Source organism: Zonotrichia albicollis, chromosome 31 (assembly GCF_047830755.1).
Source record: "Zonotrichia albicollis isolate bZonAlb1 chromosome 31, bZonAlb1.hap1, whole genome shotgun sequence".
Taxonomy (NCBI): domain Eukaryota; kingdom Metazoa; phylum Chordata; class Aves; order Passeriformes; family Passerellidae; genus Zonotrichia; species Zonotrichia albicollis.
The window spans coordinates 5,908,912-5,922,578 of NC_133849.1; the positions used below are offsets into that span (position 1 = coordinate 5,908,912).

Here is a 13,667-nt window from a genome sequence, read left to right on the forward strand (position 1 = left end):
TGTGCTGTACCCTCAGCTGATTCAGGATCTAGATCAGTATATTTGATGGCAATTTCTTTTCACCTGTTTAAAAAATCACTGGGTGATTCATCTTCATTTCGCCTCAGTTGGTAAAGCTTTGACCAATTCACAGCTTTAGAGACCCCATGTTTTAACCCACATTCCACAAGGCTTTGATATCCTTTTAATTTTGCCATCTGCTCGCGTGTGTTTCCCTCCCACCCAGGGTTTTCAAGGGGAAATATCTCAGTGACAGCGCCTTGAAGCAGCTCCCTGGCTGTGCTCCCCTCAAGGAACGTTGAGATGGATTTATTGACCGCTCGTCTCTCAATGGGGTCAGTGATGTGTCTGACACAGAGTTCAGATCAGCCCAGTCTAATTTTTATAGATGGTATTAATTAATAATTAATAGGCTGTACAGTGCACACATGAACTGATAGATTATATTGCACCAACCAGCAGCTACAAGGAATCATCGATAATCAATATCAGTATCAAATGTCACCATTAGGTTGGGTGTGTATCTCACACACATGTAATCAGGGTCCAAGAAGATAAAGGTTTTTATTGTGCATGTTCTCCAGTTTATATACTCTTAACAAAGCTTGATATTAATTGGTGCAAAGCAATTAGTGTCAATATAATTGGCAAAAGTTCTACAGAAATTTAATAAGGCACATTTACACATCTACTTAGGCACACAGTCTAGCTAACAAAAATTTTCATCCATCTTTTCTAATCCGCTTCCATGCTGACGACCTTGTTGTCTCCGTTGCTATGGATACATTCAAAAACCATCAATTGTTATTTCTTCTCTCAACTCAGCTTTGCTTGCAGGCCAGCTGTCAAAGCCCCTCCATAATCAAATTGCTGGTGATTAATAACAATGCGGAAAAGCCAACACAGAAATGCAGAAGTCAGTTAGTGTCATTTGTAACCCATCTCTGCTGCAGGCACAGTGAAAAGCTGAAAGGTCTTGAGGGGACTCATTCACCCCTGTCCCTGAGTGTCCCCAGAATGTCCCTGAGTGTCCCCAGTGACACCACCCTGGGAATTGCCATCAGGATTTGGGTCAATTTCAGTGAAAATTCCCAGAAAATTTCCTATATTTGTTTCAAATCCTACATGGCGAGGTGGGGGAAGAGGACAGGTGATGCCAGCCACGTCCCCGATGATGTCACTGCCCTGATGACCTCACATTGGTGACACCACTGTCCTTGCAGCAGATTTGGGATGTCCTTGGCAGCTCTTTGGCATCGCTCGGGCAATGGAGCCATCGGGGTCACCACACCTGAAGATGGTGTGAATGCCCCCAAATGCCTCCACCAAGTGGTCCCTGGCCAGGAGGCTGCTGGCCACCCACAGCCACTCAGCCTTGGTCACCTTGGCTGCCAAAGCGGAAATTGCAGCACAGCTCCCCCATCCCCCTTATAGTGTCTGTGATCTCCCCAGCCACGCGCCGCAGCTCCCGGGAGAACACTGTGATGCTTGATGGCCTCTCTGGTCAGCTGGGCCCAGCTGTCCTCCGTGGACACCGACCTGTGCCACTTGCTGGCCACCATTGTCACCTGGTCCCTTCTCACCCCACGTGGTCTATTGAAGCCGGAGGGAGAGACCCACCTTGCATTGATCAGCATCACTCTGATTTATTAATGAATCAGGCACTTTTTATAACAGTGTTAATCAAGTTCATGCATATTGCAAAATCTGAGCTCACAATAGGTCAGAGATAAAATACCAACTCCACCTTATGTTTTCTATACTAAGATTTGGGTTCTCAAAATTATTCTTGCTTTCTCAAAACAGCCAAAGATAGAACATCTACTTGTTATGAGAAAGCTGCCTGAGAACTCTGATATGCAAGGCTCTCAAGGCCTTCATGTTTGTCACTTTTACTTGTAATTAAAAATAACTTGAGAACCTCTGCTGTTCACAGAAACAGGCTGTGAGAATCTGCTCCTCACAGCTGCCTTCTAAGCCATCTCTGAAAAAATCTCCAACAATGGTCCATGGGGTATTCTCGTAGGTGGCCAGGGCCGGGCACAGGGAGGTGGGAGCGTCAGCAAGATTGGAGTTCTAATAGCGATGCCAGAAGGGCTTAGCAACGTTGTGCTTCAGCAGGGTCAAAGACAGCTGGTAAAGAAACAGGGGAGGTGTCAGTGACGTGGTGGCACTTGTGGCCTCCTGTGGCAGCCCCTGTGCCCTCCCGGGTTCCCCTTTGTCCCCTCTGACCCTTTGTCGGTGTCTTGTCCCCTCTGCCACCCCCTGCGCCCACTGCTATCCCCTCTGCCACTCCCCTGCTGTCCCCTCTGCCACCTCAGTGATCCCACTGCTCTCCACTGTGCCATCCTCTGCCACCACAGTTGAAGCCCCTGCCACTCCCTGCTGTTCCCTCTGCCACCCCCAGCCAGCTCTTGTGTCCCTCCCCTCCCATGTCTCCTCATCCCCCACTGCCCCTCCCCCTCCATGTTCCCTTCCCCCATCACCTCCCCACTTCCTGCTCCTCCCCCCATCCCCTTTGTGACTCCGTCCTCTCCCGCCACCCCCCTCCCCCCATCCCCCATTGCCCCTTTTTCCCCATCCCTGTCACACCTTTTGGAGCTCCGTGCTCATTAGGAACACCTTGGGGACACTCTGGGGACACTCCGGAGGTCGAAGGAGTCTTGGGATGTCCTCGATGGCTCTTTGGCACCGCTCGGCCACCCCACGGGTGCTGGGGCTGGTGCAACCACCAGTGAAGTAGAACTTGGTGATGTCCTGAACTACCCCCCTCAGGTGATCCTTGGCCAGGCGGGCATTGGCCTCCCACAGCCGCTCTGCCTCAGCCACGTTGGCCACCAAGTCCTCGGGGACATTGGGGGATGCCTCATTTGTCCCCTCCAGGGTAGCCACGATGTCCCCAACCCTGCGCTGCAGCTCCTGGGGGAATGTGGCGGCTTCGTCACACGCGGCCACCAAGCGCTCCAGCTGCCCCAGGGCCGCCTCCAGCCGCTGTCTCACCATGGTGGCCCTTGTTGCCTCGCTGGCAGCCACCCTGGCCTCTCTCCTCACCTGGGCTTCATACCTGGCCACCACCTCGGCCCCCTCCTCCCTGCCCAGGGCCTGACCCAGCTCCACCATGTTTTCCTGAGCTGTCCCATAACGGGCAGCCAGGGCCAGCAGCTCCCTGGCCCAGGCAGTGGCGGTGGCTGCCTTGGTGGCTGCCTCAGTGGCCAAATCCCTGCAGATGTTGAGGAGCTCAGTGGCCTTCCTGCCCAGCTCAGCGCTGTTCTCCAGGCACTTATCCAGTGACCCCAGCCAGTGCCAGGCCTCCATTTTCACACAGTCCCAAGTGGTCCATGGGGTGTTCTCGTAGGCGGCCAGAGCTCGGCTCAGGGAGGTGGGACGGGCTTCATTGTTTGAGGTGACATCGCGGTGCCACCAGGTGTCATCAATGAACTCCGTGGTGCCCCCAAGCTTCCTGCAGAAGTGCACCAGCTTCAAGTGCAGGTACTCTAGGGACTTGAGCGGCATCTCGTCCCACCTGGGCAGGGTGTCCAGCAGCTCACCCAGGGTGGCCACCACGGTGACCTGTGGCTGCAGCAGGGCTGGGGACAACTGGGGAGGGGACAGGGGAGGTTTCAGGGACCTGGTGGCACTTACAGCCTCTTGGGCTGGCCCCCTGTCCCCCAGGGCTCCCCTTTGTCTCGTACATCTCCTTGTCAGCCTCTTGATCTCCCTGACACCCCCTGCCCCTCCCCTCATAGCCCCTCCCAGCCCCTGCCCTCTTGCTGTCCACTTTGCCACCCCCCCGCTCCCACTGCTGTCCCCTTTGCCACCACCGCCAGTCCCAGTGTCCCCCTCCCCACTATGTCCCCCCCATTCCCCACTGCACCCTCCTCCCTTGTGTCCCCTCCCCTGTCACCTCCCTCGTTTCCAGCCACTCCCTCCTGTCCCCTTTGCGACCCCCTGTCCCCTCCCACCACCCCCATGTGGCTTCCATCCCCAATAATTGCCCCCTCCCCACCAGTGTCCACTCTGTCCGCCTCTCCCCCTTCCACCTACCCCCCAACCACACTTCTTGGAGCTCCACACTCACTTGGGACACTCTGGGGATGGTCTGGGGACGCTCCGGAGGTTGAAGGAGCCTTGGGATATCCTCGATGGCTCTTTGGCACCGCTCGGCCACACCACAGGCATTGTGGCGGTCGGGACCAATAGTGAAATAGAACTTGATGTCTTGAAGTGCCCCCAGCAGGTGATCCTTGGCCAGGCGGGCGTTGGCCTCCCACAGCCGCTCAACCACAGCCACCTTGGCCACCAAGCCCTCGGGGACATCAGGGGACGCCTCATTTGTCCCTTCCAGGGTAGCCTCGATGTCCCTGAGCAGGCGCAGCAGCTCCCGGGGGAACACGGTGGCTTCGTCACACGCGGCCACCAAGCGCTCCAGCAGCCCCAGGGCCTCCTCCACCCGCTCTCTCACCTTGGTGGCCCTTGTTGCAACGCTGGCAGCCACCATGGCCTGTTCCCTCACCTGGGCTTCCCACGTGGCCAAAACCTCGGCCTCCTCATCCTTGCCACGGGCCTGACCCAGCTCCACCATGTTTTTCTGAGCTGCCCAAAACCAGGCATTCTCGTCCGGCTGCTCCCTGGCCCAGGCAGTGGCCTCCAGAGAGGTCACTTCGGCGGCCAAATCCCTGCAGATGCTGAGGAGCACAGGGGCTGCCCTGGCCAGCTCAGCCCAGTTCTCCAGCCGCTTATCCGCCGACCCCAGCATGTGCCAGGCCTCCATTTTCACATGCAACCAGGTGGTCCATGGGGTGTTATCATAGGCGGCCAGAGCCTGGCTCAGGGAGGCAGGAGGGGCTTCATTGTTGGAGGTGACATCACAGTGCCACCAGGTGTCATCATTGCACTTCATGGTGCCGCTGAGCTTCCCGCTGAAGTCCACCAGCTTCAAGTGCAGGTACTCTAGGGACCTGAGCGGCATCTCGTCCCGTGTGGGCAGGGTGTCCAGCAGCTCACCCAGGGTGGCCACCACAGTGACCTGTGGCTGCAGCAGGGCCAGGAACAGCTGGGGAGGGGACAGGGGAGGTGTCAGGGACCTGGTGGCACTTGTGGCCTCCTGGGGTAGCCCCTGTGCCCTCCCAGGGTCCCCTCCCTGGAGGGCTCTGCTGTTCCCTCTGTCCCTTTGTCACCCCCTTGTGCCCTCTGCCACCCCCACTGTTCCCCACTGCCCCCGTTCACCACCTCCTCTCGTACCCCCCCTTCCACCCCTCTGTCACCTGCCCCCTTCCTGCCACTCCCGTGTGGAGAGTCAGGGACAAGCGTGCCGAAGATCTCGGGCTGTACGGTTAGATAGGAAGCCCCCGCCCACCCTGCAGTCAGACCCTTGCTCCGTGCCTGGCCACACCCAGCCGGACGTGAGCAGAAGGAAATGACGCTGACTGCCCAAGCCATTATAAACCCCTGACACCCCCCAATAAACACCATTTGCTGTCCACCACGTTGGTGTCAGGAGCATATGGACCGAGTGATCCTGGGGTTTGGGTCACCGTGCCGGACTCCGAACCAGGTTGCCATGCCGTAATGGCGACATCTGGTGCCGAAACCCGGGTGGGAGCTCAGGTAACGGGATTTCGCCTGGACAGGGGACCGGCAGCTGCACAGCTGGCCTAGTGCAGCAGGGGGGACCCCCTGGACCAGCGAGGAGCATAGAGGCCTTAGCGAAGGTCGTAAGTCAGATGTATGTGCAATGGGGCATTGAGTGTAAGCTTAAAGACCTTTGTCTTGCATTACTGAGACTGATTAAGCTTGCGGCCATAGAAAGCCCGACAGACATCCTCCATCCGGAGGCTTGGGATAATTGTACAAAGGCTCTGGCCGAGGAAACCATGTCCTCAGGCTCAGGGAAAGCCCTAAAATCGTGGGGCAGAGTTAGCCAGGCTCTGTAAAAAGCTCGACAAGAGCAAGAAACCTGGAAAGCCGCGCAAACTTGTTTATTAGCCACGCCGCAGCTGGGGGTGGGCGCGGCAACGCAGACCGCGGAGGATTTTGATCAGATCGGTGGCACGGAACCGCGAATGCCGGATTCCCCCGAGCAGACCGACTTACCGTCAGAGGGGGGGAACATGCGCGGGCCTTTTGGCAGGGGCTCGCGGAGGAGGCGCGGAACGCGGCCGGATGGTCGGACGCCGTAGGGATCAATACAAACGCCCCCCCACCCTATGCATTTGAAAATGGCGCCGAACCGCGTGTTCAGGGCAGAAAGGAGGAGGCGGGGGGCGGAAATGCAGTCAGCCTGCTTAACAACGCATGCGCGGGCGAGTGGGGAGGAGGGGCAGCCCCCGCGGAGGAGCGTAAGACCAATCAGAGCGCTCAGTTCACATTAGGTCCTTATAGGGCAAGGACCTCCCCCAGCAGGAGGCGGGGGGACCCCAGGGAGAGGGAATGGCCCGACCCCCACAGGAAGGGGCGGGGTTGGAGCCTGAGAAAACAGCACAGCAGCCCGGAAACGTCCGGCCAGTTGACTTCTGGCTCGGACTCGGACTTGAGCTCCAAGCTCAAGAGGAGATCAGGGGGTTCCAACTCGGATTCTAGCTTTAATAGAAAGAGAGCAGCGGCATATAAGGTCACTAGCCAGAGCACTCCCACGTGGGTGAAGGGGTTATCAGAGAAAGATTGAACCCCGCTTACAGACTGGTGGAATATAAAAATAGCGTGTGCAGAATGGGCTCCGTCAGCGACACTGGTGTTTCCGGTCTGGGGGGGGGGGGGGCAGGCAAAAACCAACGGACCTATTCCCCGGTAAACCCGAAAGACGTACAGGCAATTATTAAAGCGATTGCACACAGGGGAATTAATTCTGCCATGGTTTCCACACTAATTGACAGCGTTTTTGGAGGAGATGACATGCTACCTTTTGATATTAAGCAGACTTGCAGGCTGATTTTCGACGGGGCGGGGATGATCGTTTTTAAACAGGAATGGGAGGACAACTGTGTAAAGCAGCTAGCTTTGGTAGCCAGAGCTGACCATCCACTGCACGGCTCCAGCATACAGAGGCTAATGGGCACAGACCCCACTATGATCACCCCCCAGGCGCAGGCTGAGGGCCTGCCGGCCTATGAGGTTATGACCACAACCCATGCTGCCCGAGAAGCCATCCATGTTCCTTCCAAAGTAATAGCCAGACCATCGCCATGGTCCACTATAAATTTAGCAGAGTGAGAGTGAGAGCTTCACTCAGTTTGTGGACCACCTTCAGGCAGCATTAGATTCCTCTGCGTTACCCTCAGAGGCGAAGGGTCCCGTGCTAGCAGACTGCCTACGCCAGCAATGCAACTCAGCCACCAAGGACATTTTAAGGTCACTGCCACCTGGGTCTAATACAGCAACCATGATCAGGCACGTTACAAAGGAAGAACACCTGGCTCCCATCCAAGCAGCAGTTCACACTGCAATAACCAGTGTGATGGCATGCCTTAAGTGTGGCCAGGCTGGCCACGTGGCAGTAAACTGCCCCCAGCCAGGACGCCCACCAGCAGCTGCTCCACCAGGCCAGGAGAGACTTAGGGGACCATGCTGGGCATGTGGAAGGAAGGGGCATTTAGCTAAGGAATGCAGATCCAGGCCTCAGGGAAACGGGAGAGGGAGGGGGCAGCCGGGCCGTATCCAGCCTCCTCCCACCTGGAACATGCAGCGGCCCAGCTACAGCAATCCCCAATGGGGCACAGGGCTCTCATGCCCACCACCACCCCCTCAGGGAATGACCAACTTTGTTGCCCAGCCAATGGCTCAATCAAACCCATCTGCACCTCAGGAATACCAAGAACCGCTCCCTGGGGGCGAGGCCCCTGGGTGGCTTTGGCCATGAAAGCGTGGGAACGAGACCCATGGGTGGCCTTCGCCGCGAAGGTGGGCAAGCACCCACTGATCGTGTGGGCAGTGTGTCGTCTCCACAACAGCTCCGATGACTCGGCCATCTGCCTTCCCCTTTGGGTGGACACAGGATCAGATGTCACCGTCATCCCAGACATACACTGGCCTCTACCATGGAAGCTAGAAGAAGCCCCCATGGTGGGCGGAGTTGGAGGGCTGTCTCGAGCCCGCAAAAGCACCCAACCAGTAGCAATAACCCTCTGCACCGCGAGAAGACCAGGAAGAACTATCACCCTCGTTACATATGTTATGTCAGATTGCCCACCCTTGTTGGGGAGGGATGCCCTAGCCCTGCTGGACGTTAGGGTGACAAATTTATTCTAAGGGCCACTGTCGCATACCCGCCATTGCCCATCTAGCTGACTTGGAAATCAGTCGATCCGGTGTGGATCGAGCAGTGGCCCTTGTCCAAGCCTCGAATGACTGCTCTCCTTGAGCTAGTTAGCCGTGAGTTACACAAGAATCATATAGAACCCTCCACCAGCCCATGGAATACCCCGATCTTCGTAATACCTAAATGGTCTGGTGAAGGCTTTCATCTCCTGCACGACCTGCGGGAAGTGAACAAGAGAATCCAGCCTATGGGCCCCATGCAAACTTCGCTGCCCATGAACTCGATGATACCGAGAGGACAACCCTGTGCAGTGCTCGACATCAAAGACTGCTTCCTTTCTATTCCCCTGCACGAAGACGACGAGGAGCATTTCGCCTTCTCCATCGTCTTCCCAAATAGCCAGCGGCCCAACCTACGTTTCCAATGGAGGATGCTTCCACAAGGGATGGTCAACTCCCCCACCATCTGCCAGATCACAGTGGCACTAGCACTAGCACTAGCACCAGTCCGGCAGAGCAATCCAACAGTGACCATCGTGCAGTACATGGACGACGTCCTGATCGCCACGCCATCAACAAGACAAGTGGACCAGCCGGTATCAACCATCTCCGAGACCTTAAAGACAAATGGCTTCGAGGTAGTGAAATTAAAAAAGGGACCGTGCGTGACCTTCCTAGGAGTGGGAATCACAAGCTCCTACGTAACTCCTCCCCAAATGAAAACCCGCTGGGACATCAAGACGCTCCACGACGTGCAGCAGCTGGTAGGGTCCTTACAGTGGCTCCGCAACATCGTCCTGATTCCTCCTGAGGTCATGGACCCTCTAAATGACCTCTTGAAAGGGAAGAACCCATGGGAGCAGAAAACCCTGACACCGGGAGCAATAAGCTCGCTCAACTTCATCGAACGTCAGATGTGAGAGAGCGTGCTCACCAGATGGGACTCAAGTGCTCCAGTTGATCTGTATGTCCACTTTACAAAAAAGGGGGGAGGGGGAGCCTTAGCCCACGGACCCCCTGACAAGGCCCAACCAATACTATGGGTGGTTTTGGGGAAACCGCCACGTGCCTTTTCCCTGGGAGTCGAGTGCCTCAGCAGCCTCATCATGAAAGGCAGGAAACTCGCCCTAAGACATCTGAGCATCGAGCCTTCCAAGGTATACTTGCCCTTTTGCAAACAGCTCTCCATGCAGTCAACAATATCTGAATATCTAGCCATGGCCCTTGCAGGCTTTGGAGGAGAGATTCGCTACTCAGTAAAACCCCCTTGGACTCAGCTGCTCGCGGTCATCGACCTTGACCTCCCACCAAAGGTAATCGACCGACCGCGGGCGGGACCAACCGTCTTCACGGACGCATCATCGCAGACCTGCACCGCAGCGGCAGTATGGCAGTCAGAACAGTGGCAACGTGTCAAGACAACCGACCCCACGCTTTCGACCCAACAGCTTGAAGCAGCAGCCGTAGTGCTAGCGTGCGGACTGTTCCCAGAAGAACACCTTGACGTTGTGACTGACTCCATATTTGTGGCCAAGCTCTGCCTAGCCATGTCCGGACAAGGTGTGTCAGTGTCCACAGTGGCAACGATGCTGGAGGAAGCACTCTATTCACGGAAAGGCACCATATCAGTCATCCACGTCAACAGCCATGACCCGATCAAAGGATTCTACCAAATTGGCAACGACGAGGCTGACGCCGCCACAAAGGGCGTATGGACACTGAAAGAAGCTCGTCAGTTGCACGAATCCTTTCACATTTGAGCTAAAGCGCTTGCGAAAAAGTGCGGGATTTCTACCGCGGACGCAAAGCACGTCGTCGCCACGTGCCCCCACTGCCAGAAGTCACCACTGTGGTCGAGTGGCGTCAACCCCAGAGGCCTCAAAGCCTCTGAAATATGGCAGACAGACTTTACACAATGCCAGCTGTTGAGACCCCGAGCGTGGCTCACAGTTACTGTAGATATGTACAGCAGCATGACTGTGGCCACACAGCATCTCAAGACTGATTCCAAAGCGACCATCCAACATTGGCTGACAGCCATGGCATGGCTTGGAGTGCCAAAACAAATCAAAAGAGACAATGGCTCAAACTTCATCTCAAAGACGGTCCAAGCATTCGTCTCAAAATGGAACATTGCCTTGGTGCATGGCATCCCACACAACAGCACCGGACAAGCCATCGTCGAAAGAGCAAACCAGACTCTGAAAATTAAGCTGGAAGTATTAGCAAAGGCAGAAGGCTTCACCAATGCCATTCCCCGAGTGACCAGGCGGGCATACTGGCAACCGTGCTGCTAGTATTAAATCCATTCCCTAGGGGGGATGAAACAAACAGTCCAGCCCAGAGACACTGGGCCACTCGAGCACTAGAGGAAGGCCCACGGGTTGTGATCAAAAACGAACTAGGGGAGTGGGAACAGGGCTGGAGACTAGTGCTCACGGGGCGGGGGTATGCGGCCGTTAAAAAGGATGGGGACGTTAAATGGTGTCCACTCAAATCTATTAAACCAGACCTTCAAAGAGAAATTCATGAGAATTGTGAGACTTTGTTTGCAGGACTGGATCTTTGGACGCCCCCGCAACCCATATGCCCCACTACTGGGAAAGAGAGAGGCCATCGAGCGACCAGACATCACCTGAGAAGCTCGCACCATCAAAATCAAAGCAACAACGGTATCTCTGTGTGATCTTGTTTCTAGGGTTAGCAGGCGGAGGACAGGCAGACACAAAACATTACCCTCACCAGCCATTCAGGTGGGTTCTATGCCATCTCTCAGGTGAGGGGGCCATCAAAGAAATTGTCACAGCCGACACCCCATCTTTCGAGTTCAGATTAAACGACATTTTTCCCTTGCATACAGGGCACCCCAGATTTCAGGAGACAACAGTGTTTGGGATCTACTGGTGCCCTGCTTCCAACCCAGGGAAAAGTTATTGTAAGTATCCAGGGTATGGATATTGTGGATATTGGGGGTGTGAAACTATTGTGGTAAGCAATAGATGGACACCACAACAGCCTGATAAGTTCCTGCAAATTAAGTATACTCCGCACGGCTGCATCGAACCAAAATACGATAGGGAGGGGTATGCACTTGCGCCCGGAGGCTGGAAAGAGCACACCTGCACAGGCTGATGACAATCCTGCAGCCAACCCATGATGGCTGGGCCACGGGCAAAGTGTGGACAGCGTATGTTCATCTCACTCGTCGCTACATCTGGGCAAACGTACAAATTGTCAGACTCCCAGCTCCAATATCCAAATCAGTCGGACCCAATCCGATTCTTGCAATGAGTAGACCCAGGAAGGGGATCGCAGCTAAGGGCAGTTCTAGCCACAAAACACAGATGTCGAAACTAGCCTCCCCATCCGATCTCTTAGCCAAACCATCCCTCTCCAATCCATTCTTAAGCGTGTTAAATGCTACCTTCTTATCGTTAAACACATCCAACCCGAACCTCACAGAGTGATGCTGGTTATGCTATGAGGCACAACCCCCTTTTTACGAAGGTGTTGCCTTCGATCTCCCATTCATCTTCTCAAAGTCAGACAATCCACGCCAATGCAGACGGGACAGGCCCCAGAGAGGCACTGCCCTAAGTCAGGTTGTGGGCCAGGGCAAATGCTTTGGCAATGCAACCTTGGCAAAGCAGATGGGCAACGCCTGCCGGGAATTTGTCAGACTTAAGGGAGGGAAGTTCCGGTGGGTGATCCCAGCTGCATCGGGAATGTGGGTCTGTCAACGATCCGGGGTAAGCCCATGTGTACTCCTTGACAAATTTAATAATTCTACTGACTTTTGTGTCCAAGTTCTAATTGTCCCCCGAGTCCTGTATCGCCAGGAAGAAGAGGTGTACCGCTTGTTCGAGGAACCCGACCGGCTCCACAAACGAGAAGTGCTAACAGGCATCACCATCGCAATGCTCCTCGGTTTAGGAGCTACCGGCGCTGCCACAGGCATCTCGGCCCTTGCAACACAACATCAGGGACTGGCACAACTGCAGATGACTGTCGACGAGGACTTGCAGAGGATCGAGAAATCCATTTCTTCCCTTTCCTCACTCTCAGAGGTTGTCCTCCAAAACAGGCGAGGACTGGACCTCTTGTACATGCAGCAAGGAGGCCTGTGCGCCGCCTTGAAAGAGGAATGCTGCTTTTATGCAGACCACACCGGAGTCGTCATTGACTCCATCACCGAACTGAGAAACCTAAGAAAAGTGGATAGAGAAGCTCAACAGGGCTGGTTCAAGTCATGGTTCAACCAGTACCCATGGCTCATCACCCTGATTCCTACCCTAATAGGCCCAGTCACTATAATCCTACTAACCCTAATCTTCGGGCCTTGCATATTAAACAAACTGGTGCTATTCGTTAAAAGGCATTAGAAACGGCTAACATTTTGTTTCTCGAGTGCCGACAATTACTTTAAGGCGTGCCAGTTACTAACACACTTGCAATTTTACACTAATTCTACTAACCCATGAAATTTTGTAACCTCTACATTTTATAGCTTTGTAAGATTTTTACTAATCACGATGGGGGGGGAAATGTGGAGAGTCAGGGACAAGCGTGGGGAAGAATTCGGGCTGTATGGTTAGATAGGAAGCCCCCCCCCACCCTGCAGTCAGACCCTTGCTCCGTGCCTGGCCGCACCCAGCCGGGCGAGAGCAGAAGGAAATGACGCTGACTGCCCAAGCCATTATAAACCCCTGACACCCCCCAATAAACGCCATTTGCTGTCCACCACGTTGGTGTCTGTAGCATGTGGACCGAGTGACGCTGGGCTTTGGGTCACTGTGCCGGACTCCGAACCAGGTCGCCACGCCGTAACGGCGACACTCCCGCCTGTCCCCTTTGCGACCCCCTGTCCCCTCCCGCCACCCCCCACTGTCCCTTCTCCCCCATTGTCCCCGCTACCGGCCGGGTACCCCCCGTGTCCCCTTTCCTGTCGCACCTCTTTGGCCTCCATTGTCACTGGGGACAACTTGGGGACACTCGGGTGGCGAACGAGTCCCGGCACAGGCGCCGGTCCAGGCGTAGGAACAGCACCCCTGGCGGCGCGCACGGGAATGGCGGAGGCGCTGCGCGAAGAGCGCCAAGAAGTGCGGGGCGGGCCCAGGCGAGGTGACGTCACCGCCCGCCCTTTCCGGTACCGCTCCAATGCATGGGTGGCTGCTTTGGCTCCATCCTAGGGGGTTTAGGCTCCATCCCCAGGGGATTTCGGCTCCATCTCGCCATTTCCAGGCGGATTCTGCCGTTCCCGGCCGCATTTAGGAGCCCACAGAGTTGCCGTCATTGAAATTGCCGTCCTGCTTCTCTCGCGAGACCTCTGGCGAGAAGCGCCAAAAGCCGCGCGGAGCAATCAGGAGCCGCGCCTGGCTATAGTACTGGCAGAAGTCTCTCCCGCGGCGGTGTCG

The 13,667-nt window shown here is 55.6% G+C and overlaps 1 protein-coding gene across 3 annotated transcripts; it reads right to left on the bottom strand.

Moving 5' to 3' along the window:
- Window positions 1-542: 542 nt before the first annotated feature.
- LOC141725802 (uncharacterized) lies at window positions 543-13,667 on the bottom strand. Of its 3 annotated transcripts, none has more exons than XR_012577438.1 (5): window positions 13,205-13,666; window positions 4,079-5,053; window positions 2,593-3,597; window positions 2,004-2,133; window positions 543-1,589 (listed from the first exon to the last, which is right to left on the bottom strand). XR_012577438.1 is itself a non-coding variant. In XM_074529831.1 (5 exons), exons 3-5 carry the CDS (start codon window positions 4,967-4,969, stop codon window positions 2,077-2,079), a joined length of 1,953 nt encoding a protein of 650 aa, XP_074385932.1. In that variant the 5' UTR covers window positions 4,970-5,053; window positions 11,678-12,458; window positions 13,205-13,667; the 3' UTR covers window positions 543-2,076. The 3 variants fall into 3 exon arrangements, 2 of the variants coding, with proteins under 2 accessions (XP_074385932.1, XP_074385931.1); XM_074529831.1 differs by adding an exon at window positions 11,678-12,458 and having other exon boundaries at window positions 543-2,133; window positions 13,205-13,667; XM_074529830.1 differs by having other exon boundaries at window positions 543-2,133.

Coding starts and splice junctions, on each gene's coding strand:
- LOC141725802 (XM_074529830.1), bottom strand. Junction 3,598..4,078: donor CCATCCCCAGAGTGTCCCAA/GTGAGTGTGGAG, acceptor TCCCCTCCCCAG/TTGTCCCCAGCCCTGCTGCA. Junction 2,134..2,592: donor TGAGCACGGAGCTCCAAAAG/GTGTGACAGGGA, acceptor TTTCTTTACCAG/CTGTCTTTGACCCTGCTGAA.